At 46.3% G+C, this 27933-nt stretch overlaps 8 protein-coding genes across 8 annotated transcripts; 5 read left to right on the top strand and 3 right to left on the bottom strand.

The window, feature by feature from the left end:
- Nucleotides 1-1132: 1132 nt before the first annotated feature.
- On the top strand, nucleotides 1133-2308 carry F5J12DRAFT_894751 (uncharacterized protein; the record flags this gene model as incomplete). The annotated part of the gene is made up of 3 exons (XM_051747768.1): nucleotides 1133-1395; nucleotides 1554-2100; nucleotides 2168-2308. 3 exons carry the CDS (start codon nucleotides 1133-1135, stop codon nucleotides 2306-2308), a joined length of 951 nt encoding a protein of 316 aa, XP_051597904.1.
- A 670-nt stretch (nucleotides 2309-2978) lies between these two features.
- Nucleotides 2979-4388, bottom strand: F5J12DRAFT_894752 (uncharacterized protein; the record flags this gene model as incomplete). The annotated part of the gene is made up of 5 exons (XM_051747769.1): nucleotides 2979-2997; nucleotides 3051-3370; nucleotides 3422-3736; nucleotides 3788-4159; nucleotides 4212-4388. 5 exons carry the CDS (start codon nucleotides 4386-4388, stop codon nucleotides 2979-2981), a joined length of 1203 nt encoding a protein of 400 aa, XP_051597905.1.
- A 612-nt stretch (nucleotides 4389-5000) lies between these two features.
- F5J12DRAFT_894753 (uncharacterized protein) lies at nucleotides 5001-5340 on the bottom strand (the record flags this gene model as incomplete). The annotated part of the gene is made up of 2 exons (XM_051747770.1): nucleotides 5001-5026; nucleotides 5076-5340. The coding sequence occupies 2 exons, from the start codon at nucleotides 5338-5340 to the stop codon at nucleotides 5001-5003; spliced, it is 291 nt and encodes a 96-aa protein (XP_051597906.1).
- Nucleotides 5341-5905: 565 nt separating this feature from the next.
- F5J12DRAFT_724074 (uncharacterized protein) lies at nucleotides 5906-6328 on the top strand (the record flags this gene model as incomplete). Its single annotated transcript, XM_051741497.1, has 1 exon — nucleotides 5906-6328. The coding sequence occupies one exon, from the start codon at nucleotides 5906-5908 to the stop codon at nucleotides 6326-6328; it is 423 nt and encodes a 140-aa protein (XP_051597907.1).
- Nucleotides 6329-16521: 10193 nt separating this feature from the next.
- F5J12DRAFT_906624 (uncharacterized protein) lies at nucleotides 16522-19090 on the top strand (the record flags this gene model as incomplete). Its single annotated transcript, XM_051748802.1, has 10 exons — nucleotides 16522-16551; nucleotides 16609-16810; nucleotides 16871-16884; nucleotides 16963-17099; nucleotides 17150-17279; nucleotides 17336-17511; nucleotides 17564-17660; nucleotides 17714-18179; nucleotides 18234-18356; nucleotides 18417-19090. 10 exons carry the CDS (start codon nucleotides 16522-16524, stop codon nucleotides 19088-19090), a joined length of 2049 nt encoding a protein of 682 aa, XP_051597908.1.
- Nucleotides 19091-21649: 2559 nt separating this feature from the next.
- On the top strand, nucleotides 21650-22829 carry F5J12DRAFT_845226 (uncharacterized protein). The gene is made up of 2 exons (XM_051746308.1): nucleotides 21650-22014; nucleotides 22072-22829. Exons 1-2 carry the CDS (start codon nucleotides 21843-21845, stop codon nucleotides 22548-22550), a joined length of 651 nt encoding a protein of 216 aa, XP_051597909.1. The 5' UTR covers nucleotides 21650-21842; the 3' UTR covers nucleotides 22551-22829.
- On the top strand, nucleotides 22268-22829 carry F5J12DRAFT_845228 (uncharacterized protein). The gene is made up of 2 exons (XM_051746309.1): nucleotides 22268-22376; nucleotides 22443-22829. The coding sequence occupies exon 2, from the start codon at nucleotides 22652-22654 to the stop codon at nucleotides 22820-22822; it is 171 nt and encodes a 56-aa protein (XP_051597910.1). The 5' UTR covers nucleotides 22268-22376; nucleotides 22443-22651; the 3' UTR covers nucleotides 22823-22829.
- A 2471-nt stretch (nucleotides 22830-25300) lies between these two features.
- Nucleotides 25301-27345, bottom strand: F5J12DRAFT_845236 (uncharacterized protein). Its single transcript, XM_051746310.1, has 4 exons — nucleotides 25743-27345; nucleotides 25678-25686; nucleotides 25552-25644; nucleotides 25301-25489 (listed from the first exon to the last, which is right to left on the bottom strand). The coding sequence occupies exons 1-3, from the start codon at nucleotides 27099-27101 to the stop codon at nucleotides 25600-25602; spliced, it is 1413 nt and encodes a 470-aa protein (XP_051597911.1). The 5' UTR covers nucleotides 27102-27345; the 3' UTR covers nucleotides 25301-25489; nucleotides 25552-25599.
- Nucleotides 27346-27933: the final 588 nt, after the last annotated feature.

The raw sequence follows: 27933 nt of genomic DNA on the forward strand, positions 1-27933 counted from the left end.
CACTACGTCAAGCCAAGCAGGAGCGGGTTGGACGTTCGTGAAGTGACATGATAAAGTCATGCAATTACAGTGCCAAGAGCCGGTTGCACGAGTCCGTATTCTGGCCAGATGGGCTCGAGTCTTCGTTGCAGGCAAAAAAAAGCGAACGAAGGCTCTAAACGGATGTGGCGTTTTAAGCTCCTCCAATTCATGGAAGCGACCTACTTACTGATGACATATCCCCTAACTTATGAGAGGTATATCTGGGAGTGCACTGGAGTGCTACTGCACTTGCAGTGTTTTCTAAATGGAAACCGAACGCCCCGCAGCTCTCACTTCTGCAGCCATATTGGGATTTCGAGCCCAACTTCCGTTGACCCAAACTCCTGAGGACCGTGAGGCTGTCAAAGAAGTTGACAAAGTCCTGTCGTGCTTGCTGGCCCCAACTGAATTCGCGTATTTTCGACGGCCTCAAAAGTCGCCTATTGGTCTATATGACCGTTTCCTCACAGCTCGTTGGCCACCAATGTGGGGTAACCAGGAGGAAGGAGTCAGCTACAATGATGTCAGCGTGACATACGCGGATGAGCGCGCTCCAGAGCTCCCAGTGAACACGATATAGTGAGCGCTACTGAATTTCGATTGAAATATACGTTCGTGCGAGCATGGGGCCTGGACACGCGCCGAAGGAGCGGTTAAAGTATTCGGGGAGGCTGCAGGAGCGTGAAGATCTCGAAGATAATGAAGGTTGTTAGTACTACCTAGCAGAAGTATGAGGCCATTGGTCGCGTCAGTAACTTACAGCTTATCGATTCATCTGTGACTGGCCAGCAAAACCACTTGTATTCCGAATTGGGTGACAACGGGATGGATGGACGTAGATCCAGCGACGCGCGCTTACCCACGTGACGTTCCTGGCCACTAATAACAAGCCGACCATTCTGCTATTACCACCTTAGCTGGTACGTTTACCCTAGGATTTAAATGTTACACTCAGTGCCGAACCGCTGATGTGCTTTGGGAATGGACACAACGCGCACGCGGCCTAGCTGGCCAAGAACCCCTATTTGATCACATATAGTATGTACTTGCACCGCTGGACTGATGGGTGGGCAATTTCACCCCAACGTCCACTATCAGATAGTTCCGCAGGATGGTTTACGAAACAGCAGATTCCAAAGAGCACCTCGATCCATGGTTCGATGATGGAAACGTTATCCTTGTAGCAGAGGGGAAATGCTTCAAGGTTTATCAGGGAATGTTATCGGTGCATTCACCGATCTTCAGAGACATGCTTTCGTGTCCCCAACCCGTTGGTCAGGAGGAAATGGATGGCGAAGGATGTCTTGTCGTTCACCTCCGGCATGATTCGGCCAGTGAAGTTCAGCAGGTCCTTAGAGCACTATTTTATGGCGAGTGCGTGATTGCGAGCGTCTCCGCTGACGGTGTTCTAACCTCGGTCCAGATACATCACTCTTTGCCCACGGCTGATGCCTATGAACGTTGCTACCACACTGCTCCGCTTGGGGGGGGGAGTGTGAAATCAAGCCGCTCTTCAACCACGTATCTGCCAGAGTGAAGGCATGCTATCATTCCGAGCTGCCATCGGATTCCGGGCCACTTCGCTTCGAAGGCACCATTAGTGAACGGGATCCCCATGATTTCCAGTTGCTTAATATAGCCCGTGAAGTCGGGTTGCTCTCAGTCCTTCCCGTTGCACTCTACGTCTGCGCTTCCTCAACTGAAATCAAGAAGCTTCTGGACGGGTATGAGTGGGAGGGAGTCCACTACTCGCTGTCTCCTATCAATCAAAGAGCGTGCATTATCGGGGGAGATCACCGCTCAGAACTCGCGAAACTTGCATTCGCCCGGATCTGCGAGACGCAGGGAGATCGCTATTTTGTGGGGAATATGGCTTGTAAAAAAAGTTTCGAAGGTTGCCCCGCGCAATGTTGCCCAACGTCTCTTCCTACTGACCCCTTTGCTCTCTGGGATACGCATTGGGATAGCAGGTTTTGCGGAAAGTGTGTCACTACCTTCAAGTCCCGGTACGATAAAGGCAGGAAGGACGCGTTTCTCTCGCTGCCATCAACGTTCGATTTGGGATCGAACTGGGATGAGGTCCGTAAAGACGAGACGAGTTTCTGAGTAGTGTGCGGTCTGGAGAGCCTTCTGATGGTGATTTCAGAATTTATACTCATATCTTGATCGTGCTTTGGATACTGCGAATCCTATCTCGTACTTGCATTATCCAGACTTCTCTGATAAATGGCCTACGGCGATGTGTCTTACTTCGTATGCATATTACTCGGTCTCGATGCTTTTCTAACACTATCAACACAGTTAGATCTTTGAATTTTCGATGATATATTGCGGGCATGTACTACACGTTAGCAATGGATTAGTATCATCCGAAAGTCAGACTGTCGCATGTCGCCTCGCCTGCGGCCTACGGATTCTGTTGGGTCTTTTTTAAAAACACGGCCCGTATTTCAATCGTTGTCACTCCATGTGTTTGTGTATGCATTGAATCCAGTGCTTGATGACACTGCGTCGCTGATTCCTGAGACCACGTACATATTTGTAGTCTGCGTCTCTCTGTTATCCCACCGGGTTTCCACAGGCGAATTGCATTCACTCTTGATTGTCTAGCGTCATTGCAAATCCATCAGCAAATCACGAGTTTACTTATCCTTACTTGACAGCTACTTAACATTTGCTTATCATACCAACTGCCAAGCAGCCGTCTGCTTGGATAAGTAGATCCTTCTGCTGGATACTTACTTAGCACTGCTTATTTTTTACTTAATGCGTGCTTAGCTTATTAGTTTCTTACTTGAAATAATGCTGGTTCTGTTCCGTCAAGCAGATAAGCAGCAACGAAGTGCAATTAATATCTGCTAAGCACATGCTAAGTAGCAGTGAAGTAAATTACACAGCAGTAAGATCAAGGGATTGAAAAACATAGATGAACTAGCGATAGCAATTGGGAAGATGTATTAGAGATCCTGTTGTGGACTCAGTGGATTGTATAAGCAGTAGGGAATGAAAACCTACAGATAAGTGCATACTCATCATCAGATCCTGCATCACTCAACAGCTTGGGGTTGAGTTCTTGCCCTATTGCAAGTGAAACAAGGGCAAGCTCTACGATGGCTTGAAGCTGAGCAATAGATCTTCTTTTGGTGGCCCCTGTAAACTTCCTTGTTGGGGCTCCCCAATTCTGGTCTGAAAATGCACATGCAGTCTTGCTATCCTTGCCCAAAGCCATGTTGTATTTGATGGGGGTCTGCACAAACCTTGTTGCCACTTTGGCAATACCATCTTTGACATTGACAGGGGACTTGAGCTCGACGTCACCAGATCTAATGAGGTTCAAGCCATGTGAGAGCTAAAAAACTAATCAATACTGTAGCTATGAAAATGACTCAATAAATGTTACTGCAGCAGCACAAAGTCCAAGAGCACCAACAACACCATGCTTTGCCAAAGATGAAGTGTCAAGAGTGGGGACTTGAACGTATCCTTTGGTTGCAGTCAAATGGCTGCTCAGCAGCAGCTGTTGCACAAAAATGGAGTGGAAGGCCTTCTCAGGAACAGTTGTGTCGAGGTCTTCATATAAGAATGTGAAATGATCGAGTAATACTTTTGCAGTGTTGGTGGGCGATGGATCTTGAGGATTGAGGAAGAAAGCTACGAGTTGTGCAACAGCCGCGGAGGCAAAGCCGTGCCTCCAATCACACAAGCGTTGAGATGCCTATGGCGAACACGGTCAGCTACAGATGAAGTCAGAATGAAATGGACTTACAACAGAAACCATGGGTGAGCTGGGAAGAATGCTACCTGCCATGTTCTTGAGTATGGGGTATACGACTGGCATGATCTCCTGTAGAGCCCTGCAAATATCTTGCTTGGCGATGTTGAATGCATCCTCTTGGTTTCTGGCCCATAGGATTAGCGTTGGAATAACTTCCCTCTTCCACTTCTGATCTTTATGCAGATCCGAGGGGAGATCTGAATTGTTGAAACACATTTGCACAGGGATGGTCTGCACTTGACTCAACAAATCGCTTGCTACGATAGATCTCTTGCTAGTAGATGTGGCTGATAAGCTGGACATAGAGTCGCAAGCTTGTATCTTGATCTTCTTTGGCATGCCCTTTGTAACCATGACATGTGACTGAAAGAAAATAAAAGATGAAGGAACATGGAGAAAGGTGGTCAGCACATACCTTGGCTGCAGCATTCTTGTGCCCCAAAACACAGATGGCATCGTCTAGATTGTTGCAGTTATCATCAATGCTGTCACCCTCAACCTCAGAGGTTGAGACATATTCCAACTCGGCTACTTTCCTCTTGATGTTGGCAAGTCTGGTGGCAGGATCATTGGCCTCATACTCCTTGGCCATTGCAGCAGCACACTGAGACTACCATTGCATGAGTAAAAACTGTTTCAGCATGAAAGATACTCAACGATAACATTTTGAAGAGTGGGGACATCCAAAGCCAGAGGTCTCACTGGCCTGCTAGCTTCTCCATCTTTGCGATCAGGTAGCAAGTCGAAGTTTTCTGGTAGTTGGGATTTGAACTTGTAGTTGTATTGGGGTCATTTGGCAGTGGAGAGCCAAGATTGAATACATGGAACTCGACATCGGTAGTACTTGTGGATGGAGGTGGTGCAGCTGATGTGTGAGGACTGGCACTGGCACTCGAAGATCGCATAGAGCTTGTGTCGACGATGTTCACCCAATTTTTGACATGCTTAGATAAAGTCAGTTTATTGTCAGAGCTGGCAGTCATTAGGACATTCGCAAAGAAAAGAGTTGCCTCAGTTAGGAGGAACATGTTAAGAAGTAAGATGCACATCAAACCAGTACTAGTGCCGATGCTATTGTCACGTGTTGATGGTGGGGATACTTTGTTGCACGTGGAGATTATTGCTTCATGCAGTGATTTTGCCTTTGCTGCTTTTGTCCCTTTCCCCTTCATCACTACAGGTCCAGCATTGTCTTCCACGTCAGCTAGGGGGTAAGTGGCTCATTCGTCCCTACAAAAAAAATCAGCCTCATGTTTTCTTGGTTAAGCATGATAGATACCATCATCACTCTCATTTCTTTGCCTGCCAACAGCATGAGGACGAGGATGAGGATGAGGACATGGCTTGATGGGCTTAGCGCTGGCAGTGACACCACTTTGGTTGACCTCCATTTCATCCTTGATTTTGCTGATCCATTGATAACCTCTCTTCAGCACTGCAACCTTTTTGGCAAGGGCTTCCTGGGTGCGTTCATTGTTAGCTTCCTTCTCTGCGCTCGTCTGTCTTCTTGGTTGGCTGTTGAGGACGATCCTACCGGGATGCATGTTAGCCACCTGGCACTTCGGGTGACCACTCGCAAGTGTCTCCTGTGGGCACTCCACGGCTGGTTGGTTGTCCATATCTCGCAGTGCAAAGGGTCGTTGGCTGTGTGTGAAGGTGGAAGACAAAGAGACAGAAGAAAAAAAGGTATGCCCGCTGCCATCTCTTTTGGCTTAGTTCAATTCTATGTTCAGTCGGCAAATCTTTGCTGTCCCACAGTAACTCCCATTACTCATCATTTTTCTTTCAGATATGATTCCCTGCACGAAACCTGGCTGCCACCGATGGTTCAGAAACAAGTTGGGCCCAACCCAGCACGTCAACGTATACCACCCAGTATTTCTGCCTATCAACATCCCCACGCAGGTAGAACAGCCAGATCAGGTACCATCACCTGAAGAGGAACAATTCCAGTTCTGACTGGATGACAATGACTATAGTGACCCATCCGCAAGCCCTTCAAATCCAACCCTTCTGGCAGAGGTTGTTGGACAAGGCAACAAGTATTATTGGAACTATCACCCAAACCTCACCGGTACGCAGTATGGGTGAAAAATTAAGTATTTACCGATGTATTATTTGACAGGGCAGCCTTGTGATTCGTCTGGAAACCCCCTCCCAGTTGGACAGTTGTCCCTGCAAACTCCTTCTGAAAAGCAACCTAACGATTGGTCGCCATACTCCAGTCGTCTGGAGTTCGGGTTAGCTGACTTCCTGTTCACCCACAGCCAGATGTCTGCAGCCAATATTAATGAGTTACTAGATCTCTGGAATGCGACACTTCTCAGTGCTGGTAGCCAGCCCGTCTTCAAAGATAGTGCCGAAATGTACAAGATGATCAATTGCACTATACTTGGTGATGTACAGTGGGAGAATTTTTGCATATCCTATACCAGCGAACGACCAACTGATAATGTCCCATCATGGATGAATGCTGTGTATGATATTTGGTTCTGGGACCCTAAAGACATTATTTGCGATATGCTTTCCTGACCTGATTTTTTGAGAGACATGGATTACTGGCCGTTTCGGGAATATGAGAGTGCGATGGACAAGAGACAGTGGGAGGATTGTTGAAAATACCGGTGTACGGTATTTCTCATTACTGGTTCTAGACTTGCTTATTAGATGAGTTTTACTCATATGATGTCATGCTTTCTAAGTGACTCCACAATGATGTCACTTTACTCCACTTATTCTACAGTGTTCCATAACATTCATTACTATACATAGTAGATAGTAACTTTACTTACTATATGCGTCACCTGGTCTGTGCACATACCTGCATGTATATAAACCAAGGAGTTTCTGCCATATCCCCTCAGCTTAGCTCAGTTCAATCAACTGATCTTTACTACTCTATGAGCCTCAACAGCTCTCTTACAAATACCGTTACTCTCAACACTCTATCCAATAAAGGCAAGTGCTTGTCTTAGCTTGCTGCCCTTTTCCCCTTTGTCCTTGTTCCTCTGCCATTAGGTTATGAGCCCCAACATCTAACCATCAGTGAGCTATTGTCTTATGTGCATTTACTGATCTCTGGCAACAGCCATATCAGCATGCCATTCGATGGCCTAGATGCACTGGGATGGAGTGTTATTGCTTACATTGTGTCACTTTTGATGGCTTTTTATACTACTATATTTTACTTGTCCCTTGGAGGATATGGACCTTTTAGGGAGATGTTTGCATGTTTGATCGTGTTTTGGACTGAAGCCTTAGCTGGTCCTCTATGGCACGACATCTATCTCTATTGGGTATGAGCTTGCATTGCTGCTGCCGTGGGAGCTGATCTACATCTTATTTGCGACGGTCTTTGCCCTCCTATGGTTGAGGCTCCACCTCCCAATTATCTCCTTCATGCTATTCCTGATCATGATGATGATGCTGATCTCGATCCCATTCTGCCTTACACGATGGAAGGAGGAGCCAATCCTCTTCCTCCTCATTGTGAACCAACTCCTCCTATGGAGATTGTGTTGGCATTGAATGACATGCTTGCTCAGGCTAACAATCTGATCGCTGAGATCGATCTCGCTGTCAACAATGACATCACAGAGTTCGATTTGCTTCATTAGCTGCATCATATCTTGTTTCAGAATGGAATCTTATGTCTATCATTTAGCATGTCATGTCTCTTGTTGTCGCCAAACGTACTGAAATTGCTGCTGCCCACTCTCATGACAGCATGTATGCAGGGAATAGGTGGAGAGAGGAGTACATGAAGAAAGTTGTGGAATATATGGAGGCGCTGTATGTCAGAGATTGTTCCCACTGGTGCTATGCCATTCCCGCTAGTAGATCTTTCTTCATGCGCCCGCAGCCATTGCTTGCCCATGTCCCTCTTTCCCAGATTGAGGTGACTTGGGATGGCTTCCCGACTTATCCAGGTCTCGACACGCCGTTTGAACTCGCAGGTATCCATACTGCTTACCACAGTTATCTTACCGACTTCGCCCCTAAAATTTCCTTCTTGTCTTCTCCAAATGCTATCGCTCACTTCAACAGTTGTGACTTGCCTAGTCTCACCTATGAAGATCCTGCCCTCTGGACCATACCAGCCTCCACAATTACCCATGACACATTTGTCTATGTGTATTACAACTGCCATCCCCTCTACGTCTCAGGAAACCCTTTCCACGAGCTCGTCCCTCCTCTCAGGGTTTGGCACGAGTATTTGGAAGGCCATTACAGAGGACTTTGGAGAGAAGGAATTACTGACATCGACTGTGTCCCCCTCCTCTTCAGAGAGCGACAGCCTGGGGGACATCTTTTCGACCTCCAATTATTGGAGTTTGTTGATAACTTTAAAACCTACGCAGATATGGACAAATCCTGAACCGGTTACAACCAAGCTAGAGGTACTCTTTGGTACCTTGACGCTACTGGTTACCACCACTTCGTTTACTGGCCAGGAACAAACTCAGTTCTGGCTGACCTCAAACGTGCAATGGCCTGTGATACTGGGTCATCTTTCATCGAACCCAGACATTGTGGACTACTTGCCAGCACTCTTGCTCAGTCTCATTGTGAGTCGAAGTGTGGTTCAGTGGTGAAAACCAACCAAAACCAACACAAAAGACAACAAAAGCGAGTGGTGGTGTGCCTATGTGGTACCTAGATGGTAGAACCTGTTTTTTTTGGGAGGGTTTCTGCAAGCTACAACACTCAAAGATGAGTGCTGAGGGTTGGGGGTGCTCCTGACAAAGAGGGAGCAAGACTGTGATAGAAAGCAATAGAGTAGACTGCTGTCAGCCTACAGAAGGATGGATGGTGACTTAATTCGATGTCCTAAGCTGTACTGAGCTCAGGGAGGGCTTGGAGCGAAGTATATGGATGATAGATGATAATAAGTGAGGTAGATGATAGCTAGACCCTTAATAAAGTCTCAACTATCAAAGCTGATGAATGATTTACTGAGAGATGATAAATTGCGAGCAAGAGGGGCTCTCTGATGTCTTTTTTTTTTGCTACCTAAGTACAGTGACTTATATACAGTACAGGGGCATTGCCTATGGAAAACAAGGTGTAAACACTTGGTAAGCAATTGGTAACTGATGAGTAAGGAATGTAAGTGATGGGTAATCATCTTGGAAAGCATTGGTAAGCATTGGTAAGGATAAGTAAGCCAAAAAGCGAAGAATCAGTAAGCAAAGTCAAAAGATTGGTAAGTATTGGCAATAGGTGAGTCAAAGACAGTCAGAATGTCAAAGTATGAGTCAAGCAATGTCAGGAACTGGGAAAGTGCACTGGAATCGCATTAGGGGGAGGCTGTGCATGTCACATCTTGAAGAGATCGCTTCTAGGCCAAAGTGGGATGACAGAGAGGCAGCGCTGATCTGATGCCGATATAGTACATCCAAAAGTGGACAGGGTGAGTCAGATGTCAACAGGGGTCAAGCCTTGGGGGTCTGTGGGGTGACAGGAGCATAGGGGATCGCAACTTTCCCCCCCAAACCATCCTCTCAGTGAAGCAAATAAAAACTTCATGAATGAGGCTCTGTTGGAAGAGAGGATGAAGGGGGAGCATCTTCTGCTGTATCTTGCAACAAGGAGGCAAGATGTGCATCATACTCATCATGGATGCGATCAGGGAGAGTGGAGAACAGTAGATTATACTGTAGCTGTTGCAATTTTGGAAGAATGATGGATGAGACTGGTATGAAGATGTTGCAGGGGGCAGGGAGGAAGGATCCATATGCTTCTTGGACCAGAGAGACTGAAATGACCACATAAGACCTTTCCAAGCAAATGACAGACCTGAGGCGGCCAAAGAACGTCCTCCTGGAGGTCATACTGACAAAAAGAACATGCTGACCAAGCTGGATGGGCTGAGAGGGGGCAGACGAGGGTGGGACGTACCAGGACGCTTCAGGATGGAAGCTGGTAGGAACTCCTGGTAGATATATGTAGCCATGGTCCCTAGCAAAGGGGACAAGCGAAATGACTGATGTGGAGGCAGCCATATCAGAAGAATTAGCAAAATGAGCGTCTTTTGGAGGGAGTGCTGTAGAAATGTGTGGAGTGTGCAAATCCTTTCCAATCTTGGAAGGTAGGATCATGTGGCTGAGCACTACAAGCGAGTGTGGGAATGGTTTCGGTGTCTGCAGAATTGGTGGAGATACATCGAAAACCGGAATGCCATACATGGGCACTTAAGAATTTTATTGGCACTTAACTCGCCTCCTCCTTTTTCTTTGGCACTGACAACCTGTTCTTGTGCGAGGGATGACTGCTGACATTGCTGGCTGTCCTTCTTCACATGAGGGCTATGGTCTTCACCTCCATTCATCAGCTACATCCATGTCCACCTCACCAAACACCTTTGGTGTGTGACACCAGTACCATGGATGTACCATACGCATCCGCAGGCTGATTCCTCAAGTATCCTAATGGATCTCGTGAACCTTGCCTAGATAGTGCTTATAATGTCTACGAAATCTTAGCTTCTAGGGAGTACAGTAATTGGATATATGGCTGGTTTCCTTTTCCATATTCATGTGCTGAAGAATGGTTAGCTTTTCGAACCCCCATGGACTTCACAAAATGGGCTGGTCGTTTTTATCCTACCATTACTTCCCTGACTTGTGCTTCGATTTTCTCAAGTACAATGTTCAGTGGAGTTCTAGCATTGCCAATTGGCATTATGCTGAGAAAGGCATGGAACCAGAGCCAAAGATAAAACACTGATCACCACATACTCAGAATCGTCCCGGACAAAAGTCCCACACTTGCAAACATCGAAAACGTATGCATACCTTCCTCCAAGGAACTCTTAATCCTGCAATCACCGATCCAAGGAAATCTTTCCTTTATGACCATCTAATCCTTGACATTTATTAGAATGTCTTCTGAAGGAGGTCTCGGAAAGAACATCCCAAAACTTAATGGGATGAACTAAGCAGTTTGGCAAGTGATGATGAAGGCCTATTTTCAAACTCTTCGAGTTTGGGGAATCATATCAGGAACGGAAGCTTTACCTGCAGATGCCAACGAAGCTAGAGTTTGGCATGTCTTGGATGCACGTGCTCAGGGGTGTATCACCCTTTACTGTGATCTGATGATTGTACTCTCCGTCAATGCTCATGCCACATCAAAATTAAAACGGGATGACCTCGAGTCTAAATATGGCAAACCTTCTGCCATGATGACATTCATGGAGTTCCAAAGACTCCTCAAAATTCAAATCAAACCCAAGGACAATCTGATGGCTAAAATAGCCGAGATCAATATGCTCTTTAAGACCATTACTGGTCAAGGCATAACCTTGGATGATAAAATGAAGTCATTACTTCTTGTCCATTCCATGACAGCTTCCTGGGACCAGGCTCCCACCAATATCCTTTCCTCTATCGATCCCGCTCAATTAGGCCCTGATGCAGTCATCCCTCAGATGAAAGAATTATGGTCTCATCAATCCAGACAATCAATGCTACCAAGACATATTGGGGAATCTTCATCTGCTCCCCAGGTGAAAAAGGAATCAAACTCTTTATTATCTCGCATGAATAAACCGCCCCTCTGCAATATCTGCAAGGGCTCACACAATACTCAAGACCATCATGGTGGTAGTGGTGGCTCTTCTTGTGGCTGAGGTGGACATGGTGGTTTTTGTGGAAATCACGGAAGAGGGGGAGGCTCTTATCAGCCATACCCTCAACAAAATCAGAATAATCAACAAGGTGGCTCGTCCAGTCGTGAACGAAACCAGAATTGTTGCCATGGTAAGGGCAAGGCCAAAGCCCAAACCAATGAGCTTGATGTTCCCAGACAAGGTGCTGAGGGGTTTAACCTCACATCTATTGAAGAATTGCCAGAAATTTACCCTGATGATGATTTTGGTGTCAATGCTATTGAATTCCGCCATACTTCACCAGAGTATTCTCCGGATGATGAAATTACACAAAACCCTTGTCCAGAAATAGAAACCACTTTGGGTTCCCACACTATTCTCGCTTCTTGGGTTCCTAGTCCTGAGTTAACCACTGAGGATATTGAAATGGCCATGGAGCATGTTGGCCATGTTCCCACCTTACCTATTCAACCTGATGGTAATCTCTCAGAATGGTATCAGGAGGAGATACAGTACTCCTTCATCACTGAAGTTGAGTCAGTGACTCCTTGTGTCAACATACCAAGATCTAATTCTCCTTGCCTATGCACTATTTGCTTGCGTTCCTATTGATCCTCAGACCAGATGGGTTTCAGAATGGGTTTATCCCTTCAGGAATCCCTACAATGGGAGAACCCAGATCCTCTTTCAAGGAGGATTCCGTTTCCCTCTACTGAGTCGAGAACCAGGGCTGTACATAGCTCGCCCATCCAATCCGAGGATGGAGTGGGAGCTACCAGCCTGGTTGATATACGCATGGCAGGAGAGAGGAATTCTGCAGAGGATGTGTCACAGATTGTTCGAGAAAACAGACATTTTACCAAGTCTTCCCGAAAATCTAGCAGACCACTTAAACTATCATTAGCAGAATTCCATGCGAGTGTACCAAATCTGAGGACTTATATTCGTCCTTGTCCTTTTATTTGTCTTGATGTACCAGACTTTGATTTTAACCCAGAGAATTCTGTTAGTGGCTATAACCCTAGTGAATTCGACTGCAATGCATCAGATGCTTATGACTGTTACCCATGTGACATGTCAGCTAACATCACACTTCCAAAAGGTGAGTCCATTTGGATGCTTGACTCAGGGGCTTCACATCATGTGACCCCTCATTACTCTGACTTTTTGTCATTTAAGAAATATAAATTTCCGCAGTCAGCTAATACTGCTGGAACACAAAGAGTCAATATAATTGGTGAAGGAACTGTAGTGTTGCAGCTAGAAAATGGCTCCACTCTTTCCTTGGAAAATGTGGTTTTTAGCCCTCATTTTTCGAAGCGTTTATGCTCTCGAAATATGTTTCTAGAACGGGGATATAGAAGCGAAGTGACTTCAGACAATGAAGTAATCCGAACACCTGACGGCCAGATTTTAGTTGAAGCATGATTAGCTTCACCTAATTCACCATTACATTGGTTTGTGGGTGTTCTGCTTCCACCCTCCAATGCTTTTTCAGTCCTTTGCCCAATGGTTAAAATGGATGCTGAATCACTTTGGCATAATTGGCTGGCACATCCTGCCAATAATATCTTGCAACATTTACGCTGATTAGGTCTTCCTGAAATTCCTCTTCATGGAATTCAGTCCTGCAAGGGCTGTGCACAAGGCAAAATGGCTTCTGAATCATTTAAACCTTCCTGGAAATGTGCTACTCGCCCATTAGAACTTGTTCATGCCAACCTCTTGGAACTTCCCATTGAATCCTACTTTCACTCCAAGTATGTTCTCACATTACTTGATGACTACTCTTCCTTTGGTTTCTGCATCTATATGCGGAATAAATCTGATACCTGTAAACATTTTACCGAATGGTTGCTTGCTATGCAGCAGCAACTTAATTTGGAATTGGGTACTCTCCGTTCAGATCAAGGGGGAGAATTTATGGGAAACACTTTCAAGGCGCTCCTCACTTCACAAGGAATTGCACATCAGCTTTCTATAGCTGATCAACCACAACAAAATGGCCACGCAGAACGGTTCAATAGAACTATCCTGGAAAAATCTGGAGCAATTTGTCACTATGTGTGTGTTCCAAAGAAGTATTGGAACTTTGCATTTGACTGTGCACTACATGTGTACAATAGAACACCGCTCAAGAGAATTCAATTCAAGACCCCAGCTGAACTTTTCACTGGCAAAATTCCAGATATTTCTTATTTTCGCACATTCGGTTGCAAAGCTTATGTCTGGGTACCAAAGGAGCAAAGAAAAGATAAATTGGACCCACATGCAATTGAAATGATATTTTTAGGATACGAACCAAAAACAAAAGGCTATCAATTTCTTTATGGCCAAAAGGTCATTTTATCTCGCACTGCCAAGTTCATAGAAGACTCCTTTCCATTCTGTTCAGATAGTATTCGAAGAAAATCCAATACCTCAAATGACCCTGATTCCAAAGACAACCAATCTTCTGGTTCTAGTGATTCTGATGGAAACCTACCAGACTTTGGGATTGATCCTCCCAACCTTGGACCTCATCCAGTCCAACCACAAAATCCACAACAACCTCCTCACAATCCAAACCCACAGCAGGGTGGTCAACAAAACAGACCAGTTCAACAACAACATAGACCACACAGAGCACCTGCTGTTCCTCCCCATCTTATTCAGCACCCTCATCAACCATATCCTGTTCCTGGAGATAATAGAAATCTTCAAAGGGCAAACCCAGAACAAGCTGAACAAAGGGAACCTCGTCCTGAATGCAGAATTATTCCTACTACTCGACCAGACAATATCTATGGACCTAAACCTCCTGTCCAAATCGAGAGGGAAATTCGTGATAATAGAGACACTGCTCAGGAGTGGATTAGAAATGCTGAGCATCATGCTTGCAATTCTAGGGAATATAGGCAACAGACACAAGAGGAAAGAAGGCCACCTTCACCTTTAAGGCCACAAGCTCCTTCTGTTCCTAGGGAATGGATCTCTCATCCTCCCATGTCTCCCTTAACTCCATTACCCGAATCTACAACTCCACCTTCACCTGAAGCAGGTCCTTCTCAAACTGCATGTGTAGAAGAAGAAGAAGAAGAAGATCAAAAAGGGTATTTTACAAATACCTTTGAATTCCTTCTTGCCGCATGTGTTAAAGAGTCTCCGGAACATTACAAAGACGTCCAAAAACTTAATCCAGAACTGCAAAAGAAATGGTTCAATGCTATGAAGGACAAGATCAAATCAATCGAGGAGAGAAATGTTTGGACTCTTGTGGATCCAAAACCAGATCGCAAACCAGTTAAATGCAGATGGGTTTTTGCTATTAAAAGCGATGGTCGCTATAAAGCTCATCTTGTGGCCAAAGGTTTCACACAAGAATTCAGAACAGATTTTGAAGATACCTTCTCACCAGTTGCTCGTTTTGAGACTGTGTGGATATTACTTGCATTCACTGCTCAATGAAATTGGGAAATGAGCACTCTGGACATCAAAACTGCCTTCCTCTATGGTAGTTTGGATGAAGAAATTTACATGGAACAACCTGAAGGCTTCAAAATTAAAGGTCAAGAGCACAAGGTCTATCAGTTGCTGCACACTCTTTATGGTTTAAAGCAAGCAGCATTAGCATGGAACAAAGCCTTACATGCTTCCCTACTTTGCATGGGCTTTACTCGATCAAAAGTGGATGCAGGGATTTATATTTTTAAATCCAATGCAGGCATGGTTATTTTCCTCGTCTATGTTGACAATGGTTTATTTTTAGGATCACATCCTAAACTTTTAAAAGCAAAGAAAGATGAGTTTATGAAGAAATGGGAATCAAGAGATCTAGGAGAATGTAAAGAATATCTAGGTCTTCAGATCCACAGAAACCATGCAAAGCACAAGATCTACCTGGATCAGATCCCTTACATCAAAAAGGTGATCAAACAATTCCAAATGGAGAATGCACACAATGTTCGCACTCCACTTCCATCTGGCTACCAACCAAAGAAACCAGAGGCTTCTTATCAAGCTTCCTCTTCACTTTGATCCCAATATCAATCTATCGTTGGATCTTTGCTTTATATGGCTTTGGGGACTCGCCCAGATATTGCTTTCGTGGTCATTCACATGTTGCAATACATGGCCAATCCAACTGAAGATCACAAACAAAAGGCACTGCACATAGTAAAATATGTTGCATCTACTCCAAAACTTGCGCTTTACTATTTTGGGACTGAATCTCGCATCTTTGGATTCACTGATTCTGATTGGGCTGCCAATATGGATACTCATCATTCTACTACCAGATATGCCATGTTTCTTGGCACCTCCCTTATTTCTTGGCGATCGTGCAAACAGAAAACCATTGGGCTTTCATCAACTGAAGCCAAGTATATGGCTTTATGTGACTCTGCCAGACAAATCAAATGGCTAAATATGCTTTTTGATGAACTTGACCTCAAATTAGAGAAAACAATTCTCTACTGTGACAATATGGGTGCTCACTTTATTGCTGAGAATCCAGTCTCAGATGGTCGGTCCAAGCATATAGATGTCCAGTGGCATTTCGTTCATGAATGTGTCCAAGACAATCTTTTCGCCATTGAATATATTCAGACAGACCGACAAAAAGCCGATGGCTTAACCAAGTCTCTTACCTGGCAGAAGTTCGAAACAAATCGCTCATCACTTGGTCTTCTTACCCTACCATTCTAGAGCAAGGGGGAGTGTTGAAAATACCGGTGTATGGTATTTCTCATTACCGGTTCTAGACTTGCTTATTAGATGAGTTTTACTCATATGATGTCATGCTTTCTAAGTGACTCCACAATGATGTCACTTTACTCCACTTATTCTACGGCATTCCATGACATTCATTACTATACATAGTAGATAGTAACTTTACTTACTATATGCATCACCTGGTCTGTGCACATACCTGCATGTATATAAACCAAGGGGTTTCTGCCGTATCCCCTCAGCTTAGCTCAGTTCAATCAACTGATCTTTACTACTCTACAAGCCTCAACAGCTCTCTTACAAATACCGTTACTCTCAACGCTCTATCCAATAAAGGCAAGTGCTCGTCTTAGCTTGCTGCCCTTTTCCCCTTCATCCTCGTTCCTCTGCCATTAAGGATTTCATGTCTGGTGATTGGGTGTGGACTCAAGCGGTGCATCTTTTATCTTCTATGTCTCTGAGCACTGTACTAATGGCATGCAAATAACAGGACATAATTTCTCGTGATTCAACCACACACAGGTCAACCTTCATTCCAATCATCCTTGGCAGTGACAAGATGACTGTGTCAGTTGCAACCGGTCAAAACAATTATTATCCCCTCTACCTCTCAATAGGTAACATGAGCAACAAAGTTCATTGTGCACATCACAATAGTGTCGCTCTCATCGCTTTCCTTGCAATCCCACATAGTAAGTGCATCTGATAGATACATAGGAAAGTAATGGCACTAATGAGAGATATACTTGTAGCTGACAAAGAGCATGTGCCCACTGACACATTCCAACAATTCTGCTGCCAACTCTTTCATTCATCACTTGCATATATCCTTTGAAATCTCAAGCCTGCAATGACCAAACCAACTGTTATGCGGTTCAGTGATGGACACTATCACCACATAATTTTTGGACTCAGCCCTTATATCGCCAATTATGAGGAACAAGTCCTTCTGGCATGTATTGTGCGAGGGTGGTGTGCAAAGTATGTTTTTCTACTTTCCAACTCTTACTATCAACTAACTAGAATCTCAGATGTCTTGCGATGAGGCAGGAACTCAATACTGATGCACTTTATTGGAGTCGCAAACATGCAGAAGCGCTGATTGAGGAGTTTGATCTCAAGACCTTATGGGATGCATATGGCATTGTGGGTGATACAATTGTAAGTATTGTTTCACTTAGATTCCACTGTGCCTGTGTCCTGAAAACTGATTTCAGCCATTCACCAGCAGTTTTCCCCGTGCCAATATATACCAACTCATCGCCCCTGATATACTACACCAGATCATCAAAGGGATGTTCAAGGATCATTTGGTCGAGTGGGTTGAAAGCTATTTGAAGACCATGCATGGCACAACAAAGGCGAATGCAATCTTAGATGATATTGACCAGAGGTACGTCTGCTTTAATTTACGTTTCTTTCTTTCCTCATGTAGGATACCTTAGAATCATGGCCGTTGCGCCTTTCGCAGGGCTCCATCGCTTTCCTGAGGGCTGTCATTTCAAACAGTGGACTGGTAACGACTCAAAGGCACTAATGAAGGTAATTTTAGATCAGGTTGTTTATACAGTCTGTCATTAACGTTCGATACATAGGTGTATCTACCTGCCATTGAGGGGCATGTACCAACGGAGGTTGTGCGAACATTTCGCACTTTGTTGGAGTTCACATACCTGGTCCATCGCAATGTCCTCACTGAAGAAACCTTGGTTGCAATTCAAGATACCATCGACCACTTTCACAAGTACCGGGAAATATTTCGCCAATCAGGTACCATTCAAACTTTTTCCTTACCGTGCCAGCATGCAATGAAACACTACCCTGATCTTATATGTTTATTTGGGGCACTGAATGGACTTTGCACATCAATCACCGAATCAAAGCATATTGATGCTGTGAAGGACCCATACTGGTGGACCAATTGTAACAAGCCACTGGGCCAAATGCTCATTATCAATCAGCACTTAGATAAGTTGGCAGCCTCTCGAAGGGATTTCAACGAACAAGGGATGCTAGAGGGAAACTGCCTCATGGCAACTATGCAGCTCCTTTTGACTCAAGGTTGGTCATTGGATGATCATATTGATTTTCATCATATTCACATGAAGTAAACAGATGGCAGAGAGAACGGCGGTACGTCACAGGTCCTAGGTTCCAGTCCCCATAACAAAGACAATGGTGAGGCTGTGGACTGCCCAACATCCATAGAGGCACATGTTGAACTTGCTCGCACCACCCGTATGTACCTTATTAACCTGAGTAGTGCAGCAGCTCACAAAATCAACCTCTTGCATTCAGAAATGAAGCAGGCCAGAACTGTGACAGATCTTGCAATTGAGCTCAGTCTATCGCGTCTCCCTACCATTCTGGAGGAGTTCCTGCTTCAACAAGCCAACGCTGAAGACTACTGCAATCTCTGTGACATCCCACTATCTGAGTGCCCCATCTATGGCAACAAAATCACTGTCATTAATTCTGCAGCTGCACTATTCTATGCACCAAGTGATATCAGTGGTATTGGTGGCATGCAGTGTGAGTATATCCGCTCGTGTCATTCGTGGCAGAACGGGCCACCCTGGTATGACTGTGCATTTGTGAATACTAATCCAGGGCTGAAGGGGATGCATGGTTTGGATGTTGTGTGTATCCTTGGGTTTTTTTCCTTCGTTTCCCAAAGCAAGTGTTACCCATGCACAGTAGTGCAGTGGTTTGACCATGTCAGGGATGACCCAGATGTGGATATGGGGATGTGGATTGTACACCCGGCCCTTACTGCAAATCGTCACCTGGCCACTGCTGTCATACACGTAGACACCATATATCATGTGGCACACCTCATCCCCTTGTATGGCACCCACCCCATTCCCAGAACCATAAAGCTGCATCATTCTTACGACACATTTACCACCTTCTACATGAACAGATTTATCGATCATCATGCATTTTCACTTTTATCAGATTCGTACTTGTAGCATACTTGATTGTATGCTCAAATTCCATAGTAACTTAGCTGCTTGGGATGCTTATCTACTTGAGTCGCACTTAAACATTCGCCAAGTTACTTAGCGGTCATGCATGCTTGGCAATGTGGGTGCTTAACGTGCTTATGCTATTTACGTGCTTGACAGGTGCTGCTAAGTGGTCAAGCACGGTTAAGCAGACTTATGATTTGCTGATGTCAGCCGACGCGTCCTTCGGAAGGTTCGCAAACCGAACTATAGACACTCCGAACATTCCCTCAGTGGATATCGGTGACACTGGGTGAGGGTGGCTGAGTCTCGGTCCATAAGTTACACTTAACATGAGGTAAGAGGTCAATGTAAGTACTTTACAGATCACGGGGGTTTTCGACTAGCTTCAACGCACCGTCCCCGAACTAGCGTTGGAATCCACCTCGTGTGTCTTGGGGCTCGAGGATATAAATGATCTTCGTGCGACATATCATTCAGAACTTGAATGCACTAGAGACACGGTGACCGTCCACTCCCTGAAGTGTCGAATGAAAGCACGCTGCGTCAAGCCAAGCGGGAGCGCGTTAGACATTGATGAAGTGACATGATAAAGTCGTGCAATTACAGTACCCAGAGCCGGCCCCACGACGAGTCCGTATTCTGGCGGGACGGGCCCGAGTCCTCATTGCAGGCGAAAACAGGGGAGCGAGGACTCTAGACGGATATAGCCTTTTAACCCCCTTCCCCGATTCATGGAAGCGACCTACTTACTATAACTTGTCTCCTAACTTAGAGGGATATATCTAGGAGTGCACTGGAGTGCTACTCCACTTGCAGTGTTTTCTAAATGAAAATCGAATGTCCCGCAGACCTCACTTCTGCAGCCATCTTGGGATTTCGAACCTAACTTCCGTTAAACCAAACTCATGTTAGTGAGACAGTCAGAATTTGAAAATGCCCTACCGTTCTCGCTGGCCCCAACTGAATTCGCGCATTTCTATGCCTTCTAAGGTCGCTCATTAATCCGTAGGTCCATTTCCTCCCAACTCACTGGCTGCCCATGTGGGGTAACCAGGAGAAAGGTGTCAGCTACAATGATGTTTGCGTGACATACGCGAATGAATGTGCTCCAGAGTTCGCAGCGAACACGATGTGGTGAACGCCACTGGATTTCGATAGAAGTCTGCGTTCGTGCGAGCATGGGGCCTGAAAACGCACAGAAGGAGCCGCTAAAGTATTCGGGGAGGCTACAGGAGCGTGGGCATTTTGAAGATAATGAAGATTGTAGGTATTACCTAGTAGAAGTGTGCAGCTATTGGTGGCGTCAGTAACTTGCAGCTTATCGATTTGTCTGTGGTGACAACGGGATGAATGGATGTAGAGCATGTTCACCCTTTCAAGAAATCCAAAACTGCATATGCATGGGGGCAGGTGGCGTGCGTTGATACTCGAGACGAAGGAAAAACAAGCGTCCGTATTGCATTCATAGTGAGAACATTCTTGAAAGGAGGTGTTAATCTTGCTGAGGACTTAATAGAAAAGACGGAAAACTATGCCATTGATTCGTTGGACAAGGCGGCATCAAGTACCATGAGACGCTCTATCGGCCAAAAGCGCGCAGCCTTCCTGAGAAGAACTTGCAATTTCTCCTTGAGGGTCCTTGAGGGTCCGTATGACATCATTGACCACGCTGGGAGTGATCACGATTACAGCTATCCAACGGCGTGGGGACTGTGGCGAGAAAGAGCAACTCGATCTCGCTACACTCGGTGCTGAGTTAGGATTCACCCTCCTCGCTCTGATCGTATCGTCGAGCGTAAACTTTTGCGTCGTATCGGCCTTGACATTCGAGGACTCTCCGCATCCCACGAGTTCTTTTCGATTCTTCCCCTAGCTAGCCACAGCTCACTGGCATCGATGGGGTGAGCTTGTCCGTTGACCAAAACGAACCACCTGAGGGACAAACTACGCCTTTTATCTGGTCATCCTGGTTTTGTCGTTACATAAAGAAGGTGGAATAACATAGGTGAGAGACGGACTCGATTATCCAGAGCAGCGACAACGTTCGTGGTAAACGGTCCTTCTACAGGAATGAGCTACATGAATCATAGGTTCTGCATCTGTCCTTATGCAGGTGGTGGGGAATACTATCACCCTGCACCTGCTTAGCACACCGCCCTTCAGTATGACGCGTCAGGAGTCATAAGAAGCTCACGGTCTCAATCTACAGTAACTTTCCTGAAGCGTTCAGAGTAGAAGTTCGCGCTCCCGGGTGACTCGCCGACGAGTCAAAAGTCGCTCAAGTGCTTGGTTCCCACGTCGGTCTGACTGAGTGTCGCGCGGCCGCTAATGTTCACTTGATGCTGACTCGAGCCTAGGCCAATCGTAGCTCTGATGGCGCAGGTGATAAGGACTGATTTTCCCCCGCCCATCCCGCCATCAGCGCGTGCTCCCGACGCCTTCCATATTTGGTTTAGTGGTCCCGCCCATTTGTCCATTTATGGTACTCCCGACGCCGCGCGTAATCTGATGCGCCGCCGTTTGCCAATTAGAGGCTCCCGCTCGAGCTTCGCTGTCCCCGCCCGTCGTTCGATCAGTTATCACAAGACATTCAGAAGACAGCACAATTAATGGGCGCGTGTACAAACACTAGACGCCTCTGGCGGGTACTTATACCCCCGCGATTTTGCATCGAGTCATCCCAGCACACTACGTACCTTTCCATCCATCCAGATTCTTGATTCATTTCTCTTTACTCTCTTCCCCACATACCATGAGTTACGGGTATTTTACACCAACAGCGTATGGTCATGGCTCCGCGACCTCTGTCCGCACCCAAGGTGCCGCCTCCGCATCACCGGCTCGGGTATTACCCGGTGCTCCGCGCGTGAATACCGTGTCACTGCCCCACCCCAACTCCTCACCATATTATAGCCCCACGCACTGTACGTCTTTTCGATCTGATACCTCGTTCAGATTCGTGACTCTTCGGTTAATTCCAGATGATCCACCCACTGGCGCACCAGGGATTCTGGCTCTAAACCCACTACTTTCGTACTCTGGGATACCGCCTATATACTTTAACGTCCTACAGGACGTGCGATACATACGCCTGCGGAACGGCTGCTCGCCTAGCTCCCTCCTGGAGCCAGTTCTAAACCGACCTGTAACGTGTCTATGTATCCGCTTTGCCCACTATCCCTGCTGGTCTATCGAGGTTTCGAACCCCCGCGGAGTAACTGTTACCGATGTGCTGGTAAGAATCCGTGAGGCCCTTCACCGGGGTGTATCTCCCCAGGAGGCTACGGTTAGTAGCACTGCCTCTGAGTATTTCAGAGCTAGGACACGCGCTGACCCGCGCGAATATGCGCAGGGTGTGAAAAGGGTCGATCTCCTCGGTCCCAACGTGTTCTTTGCAGGACTGTCGCCTTCGCTGGATGGCCAAAACCGTTGGGACGTTCACTTTGTCTCGACAGCGTGAACACTCACTTGCCTGCCCTTCCTCTGGCACTCACGTCAATTTCCGTGAAGCAGTAATCAACATTTTACCTGGTCAACCTATTTCATCTATTTGCTCTTGACATGCTTTGTTACAAGTTGAACACTATCCCTTCTTCTCTGTATCGCTCCTGCTTTGTATTTGTTATCGTTTCAAGTATTAGATCTCTCAGAGACACTGTATTTTATGATTTTGTCTTAGTTTTTGTTCTCGTGATGACTCCACTGCTGAGTAGAATCAGAAATCCACTTTGATGTCAAGCCTTTTGTTCAGAATCGGCAATTTTCACTAAGGCTGCTTGTTCTCTGCTGTTTCATACTATTAACACTAGCTGGCGCTACGAAGGCACTTGGCTTCACTTGTTGTCTTAGTTTACACTGATTATACTCCACGGCGCTGGGTTCCACCCTGGCCGATGATTATCGCGTCTCGGTGCCCCAACGTAGAGCTGCTTTGTCGATAGGACTGAGTCAACTCTCTAGTTCTCATGAGATCTCACTCCACTCAACCACAACCCCAGTGTGCCTGGTGTCAGCCCAAGGAGCCAAAGTACACCAATACACTCAGAAGTAAAGTTTCCGAATTCATTTTTGGACCCACTCACAGTATAGTCAACCTTACAAGGGACACTAAGCCGTTCAGAATTCGAAGCATAACTTGCAATACAACAGGAACTCTGGCTGCTGGTTAGTGGAAAATAAGTAGAAGGCTCTATGCGACACTTGCAACCTGTGATGACAGCTTAACGCCAGCACCTGAATATGCAAAGTGACCTACTCACCGACAACAGTGAACCCACCGTTGTAGAGAGACACTACCTAGAAAAAGACCAGAACACGATCCAACTCCAATGACGCACAACATTCCCTCAATGTTTGATAGAGGATGTGGGAAGTGTCCAGTGTCACCAGGCCGTTAGCATTGGGTTTGTGTAAGAGTTTCAAATGCAGTTTTGGTTGACCGGAGTTCTCTCGCCACGTGAGCCAAGCCATTAAACATTCAAGTGATTCGATAGAGCTAAGAGTGAAGTCCTGTATTTCAAAGCTTTCGAGGAATTTCCAGCAGTAGTCGATAAGGCATTGGTTGTTTCGCCAACGATTCGACGGGGGGAATAACGTGGACACGTAGTCCACATGAATGGTCGCGTAACATACGTCATGAAATATGCGGCCAAGTCTCTTGGACATATCCAAAGCATTCTCGCTAGCCGTCTTTCCATAGGGGGATGCAGCAAAAGAGAGGTGGGAGACATTGTTGAATTTCGACTCATCTCCGATAGATATGCCGTAGCGCGGCGTTAGGCAATGTTGTCCAGTAAAGTAAAAAGATGTGAGCTTTAGAGCTACAATAGCATCTAGGAATGACATAGGTAGGTGGATGTCAAGTGCGAGGCGCCGAAGCGAAGGAAAGTGCATGCTGCGGAATTCTCGGTAATCAGTGATAGTAACGTCTACGAGTGACAGTTCTTCCAATGATTCGGCAGCGATGAATTGAGAAAGGGCCATATGAGACGGTACCTTCCATCTACGCAGTTCTAGATGCTTGAGGGCAGGAGCCCATGAACGAATCGTTAGCAAGTCGTCAGCCAACAAATATGCGTCTATGACAAGGTATTGCAGAGATGGAAGCCTTATACCGGCGATTTTGCTGAGGAAGGCATTGGCGTCGTCGGCAGCACAGATCCGGAGCGTATGAAATCGATTGGCGTGAGGCAAGACGACTTCTAGTCTCGGCGGTCCGTATCCGCATCCGAAGGAGATGGTAAGAGGAGCTTGACGACTTCTTTCCAAGTGCAACTTCAACAACGTTGGTCGGAAGTAGTAGCCTACGCAGACCTCGCTCCAGATACTAGGAATGCACAATATCAAGCCCTCCAACGGCGTGAGACACTAGCCAGGTGGTCCCGCTCCCGCTGGCGTTGGTTCGGCGTCCAGGACAAACATGAGCATTTCTGCCACCTCCGCTGATCTCCGGAGAGGAGGAATATGAACATCTGTGCAAGCAATTCGTTTGGAGGGCGATCGATGTATGTTACGACGCTCGACTCGATCAGCTCGTCGATCACGACTTTCTGTGCTACTACAACCTTGCGGACGTTAAGGAGCTCCTGGACAAGTTCCAATTCCCTGCGTTGCAGGCGAGCTAGCTCGGCTCGTGCATCGGAAAGAGTTTGCATGGCACGCCACTGGTATCAACGGAGAACCTGGACTTATGAGCGACGTATATGAGTTTGAAAGACTAGACGTCACCTGAGGATTGATTGGCGTGAAGCGTCGAATCTCAATTTCAGCTCAACAAAACGAAAGCAGGAGAGCCTATTATGTAAGCACACACGCCGCGGCACAGCCACCCGTGGATCTTCGCAGTACCGAGTTTAGATGCGCACTACCCCACCCAATGCCCACTTGGTTTAGCTCTTCTCTTCGCCCGTTATAACGATCCTGGCTGGCAGAAAATTCTCGCATAATGTTGGATGTTGGCCTGACATATAAGACCTGTTTTCTTTTTGGGTCACTTCCCTTTGCCTGCCATCGCAGGCCGCAGCTGCATTTGGAATCGATCACATCCCTCTTAATCATTTGATGATCATTTCGTGAGTAGAAAGCAGTAGATACTCTAACATCTACACATAATGCGTCAGTAGTCTCCGAATTACATACAATTGCCTTTCGGTGCCCTGTCGTCGCTAGGAGAAGTGAAACCGCAAGAGCCACAATACTTGTTCCTTGCGTCAAAGATACTATTAATACATCAGTATACCACAATTGATTTTGCCCCCGCATCACTGACGGTGCTCAACTTTTAACTAAATTGGCACCCTATACCTCGAAGGAAGTCAACATGTCTATCGTGACTTACAACATGGCTACCTAATAACAGACGCAATCACTCAGAATCCGAAATCCATCTCAGCAGGAACTCTAGAACCATTGGTTACAGGACGATGAGCAAAGGCTCTGCTGGCAAGACGTTAGACACTCACAACTCAATAACACCAAGTATAGCACAGGAATGAGGAGCCAGGCGTGTATCACATCCATTCTTTTAGCAGGACACATCCGTGCCAGTGGGTGGACTCGGTTTAACTAATCAAACCTGCTCCAAAGACAGGGAAAGGCTGATGAAAATGAAACATTAACGCCCAGGCTCAAATATTAAAAACGACTCACTCACCAATGGCCGCGAATATGGTGACGTAGAGAGATAAATCTGAGAAGACGCTGCAGTGCGATACTCCACTGATGCACAGCATTCCTGCAATGTTTGATGGAGCCTGGAATTCGAGGCGTTGAAAGTCCTCCGGACTATCAGATAGTCGGTGCCGGTGTTAACATATATCAGTTTCACATGCAACCTTCGGTGCTCCAAGTTCTTGCGCTTCGTGACCCAATCCATAAAATATTCGAAAGAGTTTGCTATGAACCAATCCATAAAATTTTGGAAAGATTCTGCTCGAATGGAAGTGAAATCTCGTATTTCGAGGCTTTTGAGGTGCAGCCAGTTGTCGATAGGGCTATGGAGGTCATCTGGACGGCCCACCGCCCTGCAAGGGGAAAACAGTGGATCCAGGCAGGCCATAGTAATGCTTGCATGACGCACGCCACGAAATACCCGGCAAAATTCCTCTACTAGTTTCAATGCAACACCATCGACAATCGGTTCACGGGCCAGAACAAAAACAAGGTAGTGGACATTCTCGAATTTCGATGTAGGTCCATTAAATGTTTTGCAACTGAGATATCTGCTACAGACCGCAGTAAATTCAAAGCGTTTGAGATTTGGCGCCACAATAGCTTCCAAGAACGAGATCGGATCACTGGTTCGAAGCGTGAGAGACTGAAGAACGGGAAAGTGGATACTGTCTAGGTGGAACACCCAGTCCGGGGTAGCACCACTGAGTGACAGCTCCGTCAACGATTCAGCAGCAATAGATATTAATCCCGAAGAGGCGCCAGGTAAGGTACCATAGGAAGGGCCACCGAATCCCTGTAGGTGTAGACACTTCAGGGCAGGGAAGCATGGGTACATCGTTGGCGGGACATTGAGAGAGGGAAATGTCAGGTGTTCAGGTTCACCGAGAATGCTCAGGGCATCACCGGAGATCTGAAGGGAATGGATGCGGTCCACGTGAGGAAAAAGAACTTCTAGTGACCGGAAGTAACTAAGTGAGATGGTAAGAGGGACTTGACGACTTCTTTTCAGGTCCGACTCCAACTTCGACAAGTTCGGCAATGATGAGTAGGTGTCCAAGTTGATCTCGCACCAAATTCTAGGAGTGTATACGATTACGGCTCTCCAACGGCGCGAGACACTAGCCAAACATTCCCTTTCATTGGTGAGGAGGAATATCTGTACTAGCAACTCGTTTGGAAGGCGATCGATGTACGGGACACAACTTGCTTTGATCAGCTCGTCGATCACAGTTTTCTGAGCTGCTACAGCTTTGCGGACATCAAAGAACTCTTGGAGGAGCTCCAATTCCCTGTGTTGCAGGCGAGCCAACTCAGCTCGTGCATCAGAAAGCTCGTTCATGGCCGCCAACAGGATAAGCAAGCTGAGTTTTGGGAGCCTAGTTGGGTATACGGTTGCTCATTAGGTTAGAGCGTGTTCAGTGAGAATAACGTAGAACCTGGTCAGTGATTGTTGACGGGAAAGTTCACCAGTGGGGGGCGACGACCTTTAATACATATGCCAAAGTCCGAGTCGGGTTTCAGTTTGTTTGGTCAAAAAATGGAACCCTGTACATGAGGACAACAATGGGTCCAAACGTAGGTCCCTGTTTGAAATTATCGACGGGCCTTCTCCGGCCTTGCTGTTAGGGTTGGGTCTAACGAGTCGAGGCACTCGAAGCAAAGACGGGATACAGATAGCGTTTGGAGCGTGAGTAAGCACGCCGACTCGGACAGGTACCGAAAGGGGCAGCGCTACGAAGGAAAAGTGAAACTGGTAGATTGGTAGCTGAAACGCGAGAACGACGAAACTGGAACCCTTCTGAAAGGCGAAACCTCATGACGCTGAGAAGACAAAAAAACATGGACGAGGACTGACAAGCCAGATAGCTGATAATGATAGGAGGAAGAAAAACGGCTATTATGGCTTATGACGGGTCAGAAAGGAGATTAGACAAGCGGGAAACATAACTCACCTGGCGAAGCGGTAGGACGGGTCAGAAAGTTTGTAACTACCGCACGCCAGATAATAAGGGTCAGCGAGGTATGACACCATACCTGAGCCACCCGATTGGAACGAGAGAGATCCCATGTATCGCGCCCCTCGGCGACGACCATCAGCTTAGTAATAAACCAAGTTTGTACTCCAACAAAATTTAGCACCGCCACTTCCGTCTGCCAGGCTGTGGCTACCA

The sequence above is a fragment of the Pisolithus orientalis genome, assembly GCF_024613125.1.
Source record: "Pisolithus orientalis strain OTSU chromosome Unknown F5J12scaffold_25, whole genome shotgun sequence".
NCBI classification, from domain to species: domain Eukaryota; kingdom Fungi; phylum Basidiomycota; class Agaricomycetes; order Boletales; family Pisolithaceae; genus Pisolithus; species Pisolithus orientalis.

What these genes read in the sequence shown, in the direction of transcription:
- F5J12DRAFT_845226 (XM_051746308.1), top strand. Translation starts at nt 21,843, where the DNA reads ATGAGTTACGGGTATTTTACACCAACAGCGTATGGTCATGGCTCCGCG. An exon ending in ATATTATAGCCCCACGCACT is followed by an intron (nt 22,015 to 22,071) that starts GTACGTCTTTTC and finishes GGTTAATTCCAG; the next exon opens with ATGATCCACCCACTGGCGCA.
- F5J12DRAFT_845228 (XM_051746309.1), top strand. Translation starts at nt 22,652, where the DNA reads ATGCTTTGTTACAAGTTGAACACTATCCCTTCTTCTCTGTATCGCTCC.
- F5J12DRAFT_845236 (XM_051746310.1), bottom strand. Translation starts at nt 27,101, where the DNA reads ATGAACGAGCTTTCTGATGCACGAGCTGAGTTGGCTCGCCTGCAACAC.